At 40.6% G+C, this 15,209-nt stretch overlaps 1 protein-coding gene across 2 annotated transcripts in view; it reads left to right on the top strand.

The window, feature by feature from the left end:
* Positions 1-11,507, top strand: part of RELN (reelin) — a 455,662-nt gene extending 444,155 nt beyond the window's left edge. Inside the window, exons 62-65 of one of the 2 annotated variants that reach the window (XM_008149843.3) lie at positions 17-214; positions 891-989; positions 5,764-5,769; positions 10,392-11,507. In XM_008149843.3, the coding sequence (XP_008148065.2) occupies positions 17-214; positions 891-989; positions 5,764-5,769; positions 10,392-10,488 (400 nt within the window). In that variant the 3' untranslated portion in view covers positions 10,489-11,507. The remainder of the gene's footprint in view (positions 1-16; positions 215-890; positions 990-5,763; positions 5,770-10,391) is intronic. The other variant, XM_008149850.3, reaches the window with a different exon arrangement.
* Positions 11,508-15,209: the final 3,702 nt, after the last annotated feature.

Below are 15,209 nucleotides of genomic sequence, written 5' to 3'. Positions count from 1 at the left end.
CCCTGTGTTTTTTCAGCAAAATCATGTTTGTTTTGCAAATCGGGAGCGCATCGCAGACGGACAGCTGCAACAGTGACCTGAGCAGCCCCCACGCAGTGGACAAGGCCGTGCTGCTGCAGTACAGCGTCAACAACGGGATCACCTGGCACGTCATCGCGCAGCACCAGCCCAAGGATTTCACACAGGCTCAGAGGGTGTCTTACAACGTCCCCCTGTAAGTGGCCGGAATGGACAGGCGTTGTCTCACACAAGATCCCTGAGAATCAGAGTTTGAGCTAGAAACTTGAAGTTCCTGGACCAGCACCACAAACATAGGGGTGGCAGAACCAAGACTAACCCAGATCTCCCAAGTTGTGTTACTGTTTCCTACGAGAATAACAGGTAGAAACTGAAGCAAGGCATCGGGCAAGAGGGAACGGAGCATAACAATAGTGCTTTTTGCATATTTTCCTTCCTCTAGCCAGTATTTCTAGTCATGTAGAAAACAACACTTTTCATTTCTGCTGGGTACGCTTAATGTGAAATTTTCTGAAGATAGGCAACTATGTCACTTTTGCATAGCTTTTTGTCACCTTTGGACCCCTAGCTCCTAGCACAGGGCCCGTCACACCGAAGGCACATCATGTTTGTTGACTGAGTTGCTCTTCCCATTACTAGTATAGGAAGGGGAGTAAGGGGGAGAGATGTACATGTATTACAAGTCCTTGAATAGCCAATAACATTTAATGCTTCTCAGAAGCGTCCTGTGACCTAAGCAAATCTGAATTCCATACCCAAAGTTTTGTTGACTTAGATTAGCCTATTATTACATGTGAAGTCTGGAAATCACACACCAGAAAGGTCTCTGTTTTCTCATATTTAACCTCTTTGTCCTTCTGTCTGTGATCCAGGGAGGCACGGATGAAAGGAGTTTTATTACGCTGGTGGCAACCACGCCACAACGGAACAGGTCACGATCAATGGGCTTTGGACCACGTGGAGGTCGTCCTGTGAGTATCTGATACGTAGCATCCCATGTTCATTTTAGAAAGGTTTGAATTCCTTTGATATGACCTGCTCCTTAATTCAGTAAGAACTGTTCCTGAAGAGATCCCCTCAGGATTTTGGCTTATACTCTTCAGCAACTCAATCTATATAACTCGAGTCGACCTGAAATAATAAAGCCCCCAGTGTAATTGAATGTACCTTAGAAAACGCAATAAGCAAAAAGTTTAAGAATTTGACAATAATAGTTTAAATTGGATCAAACCAAGTCTCCAGGTAAATGGGAAACAATGCCTTCGCCAGATCTGGATTGCCTTAGAAAATGGAATGACGTCCTGAAAGGGAAATGATATGTATTGGTTAATCTGCAGAGTATTACTAGTTAATGTGCCCCAGTTACAAATACCTTCTCAGCCACAGATGCCTGAGGCTCTCTTCCATGTAATGACACGGTTGCAACTAGAACAGAGAATCTGAAGTTTCAAATCCCTCCTGACCAGCCCCAGCACCTAACAAGGGAAGGGTGTTACCCTTTGGTTTCTCCCATGTAGTGAGGTTGGCACCACTGTCACCTGGCCGGGCTGACTGTTGCACAGAGAGATGACTTGCTTTTTCTCTAACAATCTAGTTCCTGTAGAACTGGAATGCTTATGTCTCGACGGGTTCGGACTGATGGCTCCAAGTGGTTGGCAAGGAGAGGCGAATCTTCTCGGTAGATAGGTTCAAATGTTCATTCTGTTTACCAAATCGATAATGAAATCAGCCCCTTGGCTGATTTCAGTCATTTTGAAAGCAAATTTATATAATTAATTGGTAGGAAAACTACCAGATTTGTTTTCTTTCGATCATAGCCATGAGCTGAATTTCTCTCAGTCTTGAGTTAGCCTTCGTCTTAGTTTTCACTGAGGCACCTGCTTGCATGGCATCCATATCAACCCCCAAATCCAAGAGCACCCCGGTCCCTACACAAGCCCCCACTGTGCGCTCTGCTGCTTTGGACAACTTGCTGGGCTCTGCCTGCACAAGACAAAGTTGAAGTTTCAAATAACAGTCCAGACTCGTTTGAATCTGTATATGAGGCTGATGTCTTACTTAGATATTCATTTCCTCAGACTACATTAATCCAGGAGACTAGACTAACCTGGTTTCTAAAATGAATACATATAAAGTAAGGCCAGAGAGCGATGCCCAAATAGACCAGAAACCATCCCTAGAGCCATTCTGCCCTGCCTACTTTTTTCAGAGCAGTGCTTCTCAATCTGATTAAACATCAGAATCCCTTAGGCCTTGGGCAATGTCCCAGTGCCCAGGCCCATCCCTACGGATGATTTGATTTCAATTGACCTGAGTATCAGCCTTTTTTAAAAGCACCTCAGGTGATTCTAATAAACTGGTCGGGAATCAAATTTAGAGTCAATAACCACTTTATATCTTTCAAGTCTCTTGCCAAGACAGTTTACATTAACGGGGCTTCCTGTGCCTGACAAAGCATTGCCAACTCCTATGGAAACTTCAAAACGGAACAGTCCTCAGAAGAAGGCAGGATGCTAGTTCCTGCCCTTAGCTAGACATAACAGTTCTTAATTGGAGGAGACGTTTTTTCACCTGCCACCCAGCCAAGCAATCGCGGTTATCTGTCTTGGATTTCAGAGGTGTATCATCACCGTGAGTGATGTCCCTCCCTTGGACTACAGTTAAAGAGTAGCAAATATACTCCCTGGTAGGAAATAACCCTTCACAACTTGGAGGCAGAACTCTGTTCTCTGCTTCCTGTGGACCTGCTGCCCCAGCGGCCCTCAGAACACCAGCATCGCCACACAACTCCCAAGGAAATCTCGAATACCTGGTGTTGGTTCTAAGTTTTATAAGCAGCTACCAACATCATGATATTATTACTAGAATCAAGTTCAGATTGTATGAAATCTATCACGTTGATCACACCTGTTGTTTCTGGTGTTTTTCTGGAGCAGTAATCGGCATTTGTAAAGACTTCATTCACTTCCTAGTACATTCCAGCTCCAGAATTTTGATACTTTGAAGAAGGTATATCTCACCAGGCACCTCTCCGCTCTTATTCTGCAGGGCCCTAAAGCATTTCAGTGATAAGAGAGTATTGCCACACATACACTGTTGCGTCATTTGAGTTTTAGTCCGCATCTTCTTTCAGAGAATAACTTAAATAGTATAATTTTATACATATCACCATATCACTTCATTTATAAATATATTACATACATAGTTTTAAAAGCAAATGCTATCTCTTTAATGAAAATTCAAAAATTTGTTAACATTAAAGGACTTTATTTTTTCCCTTTTTTGGAGAGACATGAAGTTGAGTTCAATAAATGAGTTGTTTAAAAAGTACAATGCAAAGAATATATATTTTCAGAAATATGTCTTTGATGTTTTGCTCTTGCCTTGGGAGTCAACATTTTTATGCCACTGTATACTTTCAAAGTATTTCTTTTCAGAAGCATCACAAAAAGTTTTAAAAAGTATTCACTAGTTAATATGTCATTGGTAGCTATAATTCATTGATTTTATGAGCATAAAAATAAAAAGAAAGTTCCAGAGAATTCAAAAAAATATAATAAAATAATTTTCCAGTCTTTCAACCAAATGAGGCACAAAGAAGCTAGCCAAAGCTCATGTCATTATTCACAAATATTACTGATTTTAACTTTGCTACCACAGATGTATATTTAGAATTAGACAGAAGGAATACACCAAGAATTCCTATTAATTCAAAATATTCTCTCTATTGCCCTAGCCAGTTTTGCTCAGTGGATAGAGCGCCCGCCTGCAGACTGAAGGGTCCCGGATTCGATTATAGTCAAGGGCATATGCCCGTGTTTCGGGCTCAATCCCCAGTAGGGGGCATGCAGTAGGCAGCCAATCAATGATTCTCTCTCATCATTGATGTTTCTCTCTCTCCCTCTTCCTTCCTCTCTGAAATCAATAAAAAAATATATTTTAAATATGTATATTCTCTCTATTCACTATACTTTTATATAATAACATTTAGTTCTATAAATTAGTAATATTAACTCCTCAGGTGTGAAGCGGGGAGGAGACCGAGGTCCATATCTAAAGAGATACAAGCCCTATCTAATGAGACACACTAATATGAATTTGTGACTAGTGATTGGGGGAGTGGGATACACTTTTAAATGTATTTCCTTCTCTGAGTGAAGACTGGCCTTAGTCTAGCTTTATTACCATAGTTTCGCTTTTGTGCATGTGCACCAAGTACACATGCTAAAAGTCCTTAGAAAGAAAAATTGGTCATGCATGGTATCTTGAATTTAACCTCAGTACTGCCCATATTAACCAAGAAGATATATGAATTTGATGAGAGCAAATTTAGCACTTTTGAAAGTATGTCAAGGTTTAGGAATTCATCCTAAATGAACAAGATACATAATAGGTTTTTAATTTAATGTCTTACTTTTAAAATACTCCCTGTGGAAGGATTTGAGTTTCATAAATATGGATATACAGAATGACAAGCCCCCCCACCCCCACCCCGCCATAAAGATAAAAACTACCATTTAGCATTTAACAAGCAAAGTCATTTATGCTTGATGCTTGTTTGAGAGAGTAATCTTCCCACTCTGATGTTTTTCAATAAAACCTGCCCTTGAAAAGCACTTCGCTAATCTGCCATGGAACAGATGAACCAAACAGACAGGCCACTTTTTTCCAGCCTCACTAGCTTACAAAAAGCCCTCATTCTGTTACGTCTGAATGATGTAGCATAACACAATCATTGACAATCAAGTGTCAGAAACCTAATCTCTCTGAATTCATTTGCTAGAGTAGAACATTTGTTTTTCAGTAAATGTTTGTGAATACATTTGGGCAGATCCCTCACAAGATCCATGCTGGTGGGATCCTTCTTAGGATAAAAGTGAATTCTTTGTCTTAATGTTTTTGTTGGGCACTCATACTTCTATCCTAAGAATCTCCCTCACCAAACTATGCATTTCATTCACACATCACATTTCCTGTGTACGTGTCTAAGTCACCAGCTGTCATGTGTATAATGGAGTGGGCCAATTTTTGCATGTGTATCTTGAAAGTAAATTACTCAGTAAAGAGCCTGTGTGAATTGATTTATGAAAAAGTAAATTCTTACCACATTTACTGAAAATTGAAAACCAATATGTTGCTAACTATGATCTTAAATGCATTTATCAGATTTTAATAATATGTGTTCCATCATGACCATCCCTTTATGCTATTCATTATCAAGATACTGTCATATTTTTGGCACAAATGATTTATGGAGATGAGCATATTACATTTGTTGCAAAGCATATTTGTCCTTTATTAAATTTGATTGTTATCTGATATAGAGGACTTTATATTTTTAAAAGCCCATTCCTTAATATATTCAGGAACAAGTATTTTCTAAAATGTAATTAATTTAAAACAGAAAATAAAATTAGTAGTGGTTATTAAACCAGTACTTTCATATTTATACTTTATATGCAACATTTATGCCAAATGTAGTACTAAGCTACATGTACCTTGACATATGGTTATGAGCAAATATTGCATGTTGCATTACATAGAAAAGTTAAATATATGTATATATTAGATATAGAAGAATAAGGAATAACATCTTTAATTTTTATTTTCAAAAGAGATGAAAAATCCTATATTGCGTCTAAACCTGATCAGACTTTTATGACTAATCACAGTGCTGCATGCATTGAAAGGCATTTTTTAACTTGTGTTATATTTCATTATTTGCTGTCATTGGTTTTCCACTAGAGTAAGGTAAGTCCTGTTACTAATTCTGGGGTACTGTTTACTAATAGTTTCACCGCTGCGCCTACGTTAACTGAGAAGTTTGGTTGAAGACCTATGCAGTTGAAAAAATATATATATGAAAACGAAGTTACATGTGATATTGAGACATACAGGAACTTTTGAAACCTATATCATGTAGACTCGGAGTTCAGTTAAATTGTGATTATTCTCAAATATAAACAATATTGGGCACAATCAGCATTCCTTCATGAGGAAACAGCTTGACCCTAAGCCGGGGACTGCATCAGGTGCTCTTGAAGTGCTCACAGTTCTTACGTTCATTATGAGGGGAAAGTGAAAACAAAAATGTGAGCAAAAGAGCTAGGGGTCTGATTAAATGTAATGTCTTTTAGAAGATCAATTGTACTGCAGATGTGTGAGGATGCCTTACTTCTCCATTCTAATCTAAGTTAATGAATGAATTGGCAGAAGGGGATGGATTTATTCATAATATTTGTGAGTTCTAGGTTTTTATCCTTAGGTAAGATTGGCCTTCTTTAACATATATTTATATTTGTTCCCTTCTGGAGATACTTAGGAAAGAAGGTAAAATGTTTATCATTTATTAAACACTTGCAGATTATGCTACAAGTTTTCATTTAAACCTTACAATCCCTGATGTACACATTAACAAATGTTATTTCATTTATCAGAGAAAGTAAATATGAAATCTTCAACATTTGTGAGCTATGTGAGCCTACACTTATTTACATGCAGCGCCCCCCTCCCACCCCCGCCGCCCCCGAAAATGCCTGGCCTTGAAAGTAAAATGTGCAGCCTCCTCTCTGCAGGGGAGTTCCGCTGATTGACTTAAACAGCAGTGTTCCATCTTACAGTCACCAGTATTTCTCCGAAAGATATGGCAGTCCACTGGGTTCTTATTTCTGCATTTATATAAAGCATTATTTATTATATCATATGTTTTGTTGAGAAATGAATTAGTTACTGATCAAAAAAAGTACCTAAATGGTCTATGAGCTCAAATTATGTTTCCCAAGACTCTGTCTTCTCCATTTCCTTTAGAATCTATTAAAAATCAATTGAATTTTTCATAATAATTAATTACCTAAGATAGTAACAGTTCAAAAGAAAAGAGTTCTTGAAAGATCTTGCAATATCCACATTTCCTGTGCAGAAATAGGGAGAATTTAATAATCTCATATGCCATCTAAGTCCCTAAACTCCCTAAACAGAATTGGAAATTTAAGTTCGCATTTCCAACAAGTCATTGATGTTCATTTTCCCTTCTTTTAAGAATTTTAAAACAGGCCTAGTTCTTCCATAGCCAAAGCAAATTGATGTCAATTAGCACAGTTGATATGTCTTGGGATGAACAATATCTGCTTTCATTGGACATGTAATAAAAATTACTTTCCCTATAATTGCAGTGCCAAAATAAATATTTAAAATTCTATCACACCTATTATTATTTTGGTTACAAGGTTATCTACAGCGATACATCTCTGTATATCCAAAACAAAAATAGGCTCACAGATCTGCTCCATACAAAAAATAAACATGAGCTCTTTAAACTTAAAATTTCCCTAGTACCCAATCCTGTAAGTTAGACAGTTTAGAGGCCCCAGTAACTGTTCAATAACCATGTCAGTTTATGAAATGGTTCTAGAGGCAGACCGCATTTTGGCATAGCTTGCCAGGGTGCTTGATTTTAAAAACTTATAAACTGGAAAAATCTGCTTCATTAGATTCCAACCTAACTTACTCCGAAGATGTTTTACATACAAAATTACTAGTCAGTTTTGAGGATGCTTTGAAAATGTGGCCATTTTTAATGTGACTATATAAACAGGCATCTATAGCAAACGCTGTGTGCATATCAACATTTGTAGGGATCCAAAGATATGCTACTGATACATAAATTTATTTGAAATTCATAAGTATCCAGTAAATCAAAATGCCCCTAGATTAGATATAAGCTTCCACACTGGGCTGATAGTAAAGGTATTAAAGATCTAAAACATGTTAATATTTATTTTCTCACATACAAAGGTGAATAATTTAAGTCAGTCCATAATATGTAGTGATATGGAGAAGTTGCTCTAAAGCCATTAAACATGCACGGCAATTTTTGTTTAAATGTTCCTTTGTTCCATTGAGATAACTAAACATCTTGAGTGTTCTGAGTTTATCTTTTTTTTTTTTTTCATGTAAAATATTTTAACTATTTTAAATTCTATTTGAGTACCTTATATCTTTAAACGTGCTTTCAACAGAATAATTTTCATTGCTTTAACTTTGCAGTTATTCCTTATAGTTAAAGAGTAATGATTTACAACAGGAATCCAATCAGTAAGTCATCAAAAGTTCAACAAACATGCCTTGACCATGACCATGCCGTTGGTGAGGCAGGAGGCTCAGGCTGTGGTGTGGGGGTCGGGGAAATTGAGGGATAGGCTGCCACAAAAGTTTAGTCATGGGGAGCCAAATTGTCTCCATTCAAAGCAGAAAATAAGCACTAGGAACATTCAAAGTAGAGGTGGGGGGGGGATCACTTTTGGAGGGGGTGAGCAATTAGTAAAGTGCAATACTTGAAAAATAAGTAGAAATTTAGGAAGCGATGTTGAGGTTGGCAAATGATGCAGATGGAAGAAGTTCAAGGTGAGTTTGGATAGAGCAGTCTGTATAGGGATAGGGATGAAGTATAGTAGAAGAAAGAGTTGAAAAACAATAAGATTAAATGTGTAGAAGATTTGAAATATCTGGCTAAATTGACTTTGATGTTGCCCCATAGACAAGAGGATTGTGAATGCCTTTTTAACAAGGTAAAGCCAGAATTTGAGGGAAAGTTTACTGACACTTGTGTGCAAAGCCCACTGCATGAATGTGCAATTACAAAATAGTCACAGGGATGTAAAGTACAGCATAGGGAATATAGTCAATAATATTGTAATAACTCTGTATGGTGCCAGGTGGGTACTAGACTTATCAGGAGGATTGCTTCATAAGTTATATAAATGTTTAACCACTATTCTGTACACCTGAAACTAATATAATATTGAATATCAACTGTAATTGGGATTTTTTTTTAATTTTTAAAAGAAAAAAGGCATTCGGGAGGTCCTGCCAAGCGGCATTTCAGCATTCCAGAAAGATTGGACCAACAGGCACCTGCTCCCCAACTCCCTAGCAAACTTGACATTATTACAAATCATAAAACATTTGCCAATCCAAAATAAAATCCACTGTATGTATGTGTGGGAAGATACACACACGTACATACAATTACACATTCAATGATGCTTTCTTAGTATTTCTTTTTTTTTAATATATTTTATTGAATTTTACAGAGAGGAAGGGAGAGGGATAGAGAGCTAAAAACATCGATGAGAGAGAAACATCGACCAGCTGCCTCCTGCACACCCCCTACTGGGGATGTGCCCGCAACCAAGGTACATGCCCTTGACCGGAATCGAACCTGGGACCTTTCAGTCCGCAGACCGACGCTCTATCCACTGAGCCAAACCGGTTTCGGCATCTTAGTATTTCATGATTTCTTTTCAGTGGTATTTCCTAAGGGGAGACAATGAGGAGGCTAATTGAAACCACTGTGATAGCTCAGGGAAAGGGCCCCAGGTGACCTACAGTACTGGCAGGGACACAGCTAGTGCCAGTCCCAATATTTTGTGCCTAAAGAGGTAACAGGATTCTTTCTCATGACACCTCACTAATTCAATACATTAGGTCATTGTCCTTTTTACATAGGAAGCACTTAGTAGATAATGATCCTTTTTAAAATATATTTTCCATACCGAAACAGCTGTCTCTACCAGTTGTGCACAATTCCCTGCAGACTCCTAAAATCCATTTTCAGTATTTTTACCAGATTCACACCTAGTATGTATGAATCTGAGTGTGTACAAACATAGGGAAAATATATGCATGCAAATATGATTACACATTTCATTACACTTTCTTAGTTTCTTAGGATATGTTTTCAGTGGAGTGTCTCTTTCATAAAATCATATTTATAGAATATGAACCCAGCTGCTTATTGTTTAAGGAAGGTAGTGGAATCCAACGTTCAAGGGAAAACTTACCTCTTCATTTGCCTCGAGACTGCATAAAATAGGAATGTCAAGCTGATTCAGATAATAAGTTTGTTTTTGCCTTAAATGAAAATGTTTGTTAAAGGAATCGAATTATGTTTCCTACTTGTGAAAAATGTATTTAAATAAGGTAATGGGTAACAGCACATGCCGTCTCTCAAGTGAAATTCACCCAAGTAAATGTTTTCAGAAAAGATCCAAGAATAAAAGGCTTAAATCCCCAATTTCAGTCTACTCCTGCAATGAATCAAAAGAATTTGCCTTTTTTTTTTTTTTTTTCCTGGTTTGGAGCTCACTCATGAATAGAAGGGGGTTTCTTCAAGGCCAAAAGCAGTGAATACAGATGTCAACGTTCAGTTATTCTGTCCCGGGGTGGCAATGTCATCATGACCTATGAACCCTGAAAGTTTTCAAATACATATCAGGGTGACTTAGGACTTAGACTGGATTGCACTTTCAGGGACTGGACTTAACGCTCTCTCTCCTTTCCCTCTCTGCCCCTATCCTTCCTGGTGGTAACAGCACCCGCAAACAAAATTACATGATGAATTTTTCACGGCAGCATGGGCTCAGGCACTTCTACAACAGAAGACGAAGGTCACTTAGACGAAACCCATGAAGAATCAAAACGTTTCTTTTCCCTTCCAACATGTGATGTGTTGCTTTTCATTCCTTTAAACCTCTCACTGCATCTGAGATCAGGAAACTCCCGTGAAGGACTTGGGGATTCCCTGAAATTAGCCCTTCTCAAGACCGAGTGCCCACCACTGTCCCACACTGTGAACTAATGCTAAGTGACTTATTTTCTCATGAGTAAATGTCTTCATGTTGATGTGTCCGTGAAAATGGTGATCTGTTGTAATATCCGTTACAGTGGCAGTATCGGAAATAAGAAATAGTTTAACAGGAAAAAAAAAAGCTTAAGCACAAAAATTTAAGAGATTTTTTATGTTCAAAATGGCATTTTAACATTCTTGGTCACGACGCTATTTAAGTGGACTGTATTTCAGCTATGTATCATGTTTTATATGATTAAATTATCATCGTGAGTCCTTTTATGTATCCTCTTCTACTATATAACATGGACACTGTATTTACTTGTTATGTTGCAATATTTTGCTGCTGAATTTCGGGCTACTTATATTCTGCGGAAAATTCTTTGAAATACCTACTCAAGAAGATAGTTGTAAAGATATTGTACCTTAATATACTCCTTAAAAATGTATGTTGGTTTAGCGTTGTTTTGTGGATAAGAGAAATGCTTGACCTTGAAATATTTTCTACTTACAAATTGTGGATGAAAACCCTGTCTCCCACATAGGAGTTCCCATTTCCTTGTCTAAAGATTCCTTTTAAGTGTTCTGTGGCTGATTGACCAGGAGTAATTGCCATCTTGTGTCTGTGGTAACAGAGTGATTTGTAAAACAGTGGATGTTTTCATTGTGTTCTCTTTGTGGCTTGTTTTTCCTGCGGGTCATATTCCTACCCCTCTGATGAAGTTGTAACAACACCAGCAACATTGTAATGGACCTGTAGCCCTGAACTCTTTATTAACTTAACTAAAAGGTTGCACTGTAGGGTGGACCTCGCTAAAAGCCCATGCTTAAATAAAATATGTCCAAAAGCCGTCTGAAGCTAATTTGTCTTTATTCAGTCTTAAAGTTTGTATAGGGTTTGTAAGCCTGAGTTTGCAAAGGACAATGTCAAATATATTTACTGGGGTTTTGTTTCATCTTTGAGAATGGCAAGTCTCTGTAGAAAGTAGTGTTTATATCAGTAACATTAAATATGCTATAATATCAGTTGAATTTGTGCATACAGTATGACCCAGCTACTTCTAGGCATTTATCACAGAGAAACCCTTAACATATATACACAAAGAGATGTATGCAAGAATGTTAACAGCAGCATTATTTATAATTGCGAATAATCAGAAACAATCCAAGTATTCATCAACAACAGAATAGATAAATTGTGGTTTATTCATATAATAGAATATTGTATGATAGTTAAACTGAATAAACTTGTAGTGCACCTGTTAATAATAAGTTGCAAAATTACATAGTATGATGCCATTTATCTGATTTTAAAACTTGCAAATAAATACTATATGTTGCTTACAAATACATGCATATATTGTTATAATATACTAGAGGCCTGGTGCACGGGAGGGGGGGTCCCTCAACCCGGCCTGCACCTTCTCTAATCTGGGACCCCTCAGGGGATGTCCAACTGCCTCTCACAATCCAGGACCGCTGGCTCCTAACCGCTTGCCTGCCTGCCTGCCTGATCGCCCCTAACTGCTCCCCTGCCGGCCTGATCGCCCCTAACTGCTCCCCTGCCGACCTGATCGCCCCTAACTGCCTCTGCCTCACCCCGCACCTGGGACCCAGGATTCCCTCCTCCAGCCAGTCGCAGGCACCCGGGACCCGGGCCGGCTTTGCCCAGGCCGGCTGCAGCTGCAGGAACCATGGGAGGATGGCTTAGCCCAGGCTGCAGCCGCAGGCGCCCAGGACCATAGGGCGGGCGGCTTGTCCCTCTCCTGGGCCACAGCCCCAGCTGCTGGCACCTAGGACTGTGGGGACTGTGGAGTGTGCAGATTGTCCCTCTCCTGGGCCACAGGCACAGCTGCTGGCATCCAGAACTGCGGGTGGCTTGTTCCTCTCCCAGGCCACAGCCCCAGCTGCTGGCGCCCAGGACCGCAGGGCAGGTGGCTTGTCCCTCTCCTGGGCCGTAGCCTGGTTGGTCCCCATTCCTCTCTCGCAAGCTCATGTGTACCTGGCTGGTCCCCATTCCTCTCTCGTGAGCTCATTTGTGCCTGGCTGGTCCCCATTCCTCTCTCACCAGTTTGAGTGTCTGAGCTGTTACTGCATGAGGGCATGACGACCATTTGCATATTAGCTCTTTATTATATAGGACTAGTGGCCCAGTGCACGAAATTCGTGCATTGGGGGGGGGGGGGAGTCCCTCAGCCCAGCCTGCACTCTCTCCAATTGGGGACCCCTTGGGGGATGTCCGACAGCCAGTTTAGGCCCGATCCCTCTTGCAACCTGGGACCACTGGCTCCTAACCGCTCACCTGCCTGCCTGCCTGATCACCCCTAACGGCCTCTGACCTGATCTCGCCCCCAACTGCTCTCTCCTGCTGGCCTGATCTCGCCCCCAACTGCCTCTGCCTGCCTGATCACCCCCAACTGCCCTCCCCTGCTGGCCTGGTTGCCCCCAACTGCCCTCCCCTGCCAGCCTGATCTCGCCCCCAATGGCCCTCCCCTGCAGGCCTGTTCTCACCCCCAACTTCCCTCCCCTGCTGGCCTGATCACCCCTAACTGCCTCTGCCTCAGCCCTCACCACCATGGCTTTGTCCAGAAGGAAGTTGGATGTCCAGAAGATGGCCAATCTAATTAGTATATTACCCTTTTATTAGTATAGATAGATTATATAGGATAGGATTGCTTAAATGGGGGGAAAGCCTTTTTCAGCAGGAGGAGATGCTCTTGGCAGACAAAAATACATAATCCCTATATCTGGACTGATAGCCAGCCATATGCACTATACTGCCAAACCGGTCATTAAAAAATTGAACTGCTTTCTAACATCTTACACCAAATAGTTGTTGCCCTTAAAACCCCTCCTCAGCCCCCACCTTAGGTTCTGCCTTTGCAGTTCACCCAGATTAGGTTCTGATTGGTCGGGTTCTATGCCAGTCAGCGTCAGAAGCTCCGCCTCCTAGGCAGCCATTGGCTCCTCACAGTTTACCCAGATTTGGTTCTGATTGGTCAGTTTCTATGCCAGCATCAAAAGCTCCGCCTCCTAGGCAGCCATTGGCTCCTCACAGTTCACCCAGATTTGGTTCTGATTGGTTGGTTTCTATGCCAGTCAGTGTCTCGGGGCCTGTCTCCGGGCCTGATCAGAGAGGCAGGCTGATCAGCAGCCCCCTCGGCAGCCCAGAGAGAAAGAGAGGCATGGCTGCTGGTGAAGCCCAGAGAAAAAGAGAGGCAAGGGCTGATCAACAGCTGCCACGGAGGCTGCAGATCAGACCCTGCCTCTCTCTCTGAGCCTGATCCGCAGCCCCCTCAGCAGTCAGTACTGGGTCACCACGCCCACAGTGGCGGCAGACAGTGCTGGGTCGCCATGGCAACCCAGCACTGACTGCAGGACTGACTTCTGGTGTTTGGTTGAACCTTCGGTCATTACGGACCCTGGGTTTTTATATATTAGGACAAGCATGTGTGGGAATAGTAAATACAAATTTATGATAGTGATTTCCTCAGGCAGGGAAATAAGATCAGAGAAGGGGTTTATGGAAGGTATCAACTCCAACTAAAATGCTTTATTTCTTTTTTAAAGTTCAGAATAAAATATTGCAAAATGTTAAGATTTCAATGAGTTATGTGCATACAAGAGTGTTATCCTCTTCTCATGTGAAGATCTAAATATTATTTTTTTAGAATAAATGGGATTTGTCAGGCAGATTCAGTGGGGAAAAATGGACTTTGTGCGAAAACACAAACGCAGGAACTAACTTAGCTCCTTAGGGGAGTCACCGATCATTTGAATTTGAGGAGGGGCTTGTGGGGAGCCGCCTGGAGAGATGTATAGGGACCAGTGTTGCTGGGGAGTCAGGCATGAGGGATGGGGAGTGGTTTCTCATGCTGACAAAACTCAGCTTCACCCCAGAGGCCTTGGGAAGCTGTTGGAGATCTTTAAGCAGAGGAACTTTGGATAAGTCCATTCTGACCAACGTGTGGAGAGTGGTTTGAGTAAGTAAAGGGGGGGGAAAAGCTGGGAGGGTAGAATCAATAGGTATATCTGGGACAACAGCTGAGGAATAACTTCAAATTGTCTGACAAGAATTTTACTAAGGATTCATTCTTCTTCAGAGTGGCTGCTTCCCAGACAAAATACAGTAGTAAATATAAAAAACAATTGCACATTTTATTGTGCAGCGGGGAAAAAGTCAGCTGTTCCTGAAAGAATTCCAGTTCAGAGGTGAAAGGGTCTTGTCGTTATTGCTGCATCTTCCAGGTAGTCCTTCGGGTGCTTATTATAAGTGGATTTTTACAGTTTTTTAAAACTCCAACATGGACGGGAATTGATGCTGTCTTCACAGACGCGGAGACCGCACAGTGACAATGGGAGTCTGGCGCTCTCCAGTGGCCTTGTTACCTTATTCCAGTGTCTGGGCCCACAGTCCAGAAATCGTGTCAATACAGCAGAGAACGAGAAGTTAAGTCTGGAAAATATAACTTTTTATGGAGAGGATACTGGTAGAATAATATATGGATACATGTGTGAATAATAAAAAGGCACAGAACTGTGTGTAAGAAATCTTGCCTCAGTA

The sequence above is a fragment of the Eptesicus fuscus genome, chromosome 14 (assembly GCF_027574615.1).
Source record: "Eptesicus fuscus isolate TK198812 chromosome 14, DD_ASM_mEF_20220401, whole genome shotgun sequence".
NCBI lineage: Eukaryota > Metazoa > Chordata > Mammalia > Chiroptera > Vespertilionidae > Eptesicus > Eptesicus fuscus.
Note: the sequence above shows the minus strand (reverse complement) of the source record. Positions and strands in the feature narration are given on the sequence as shown.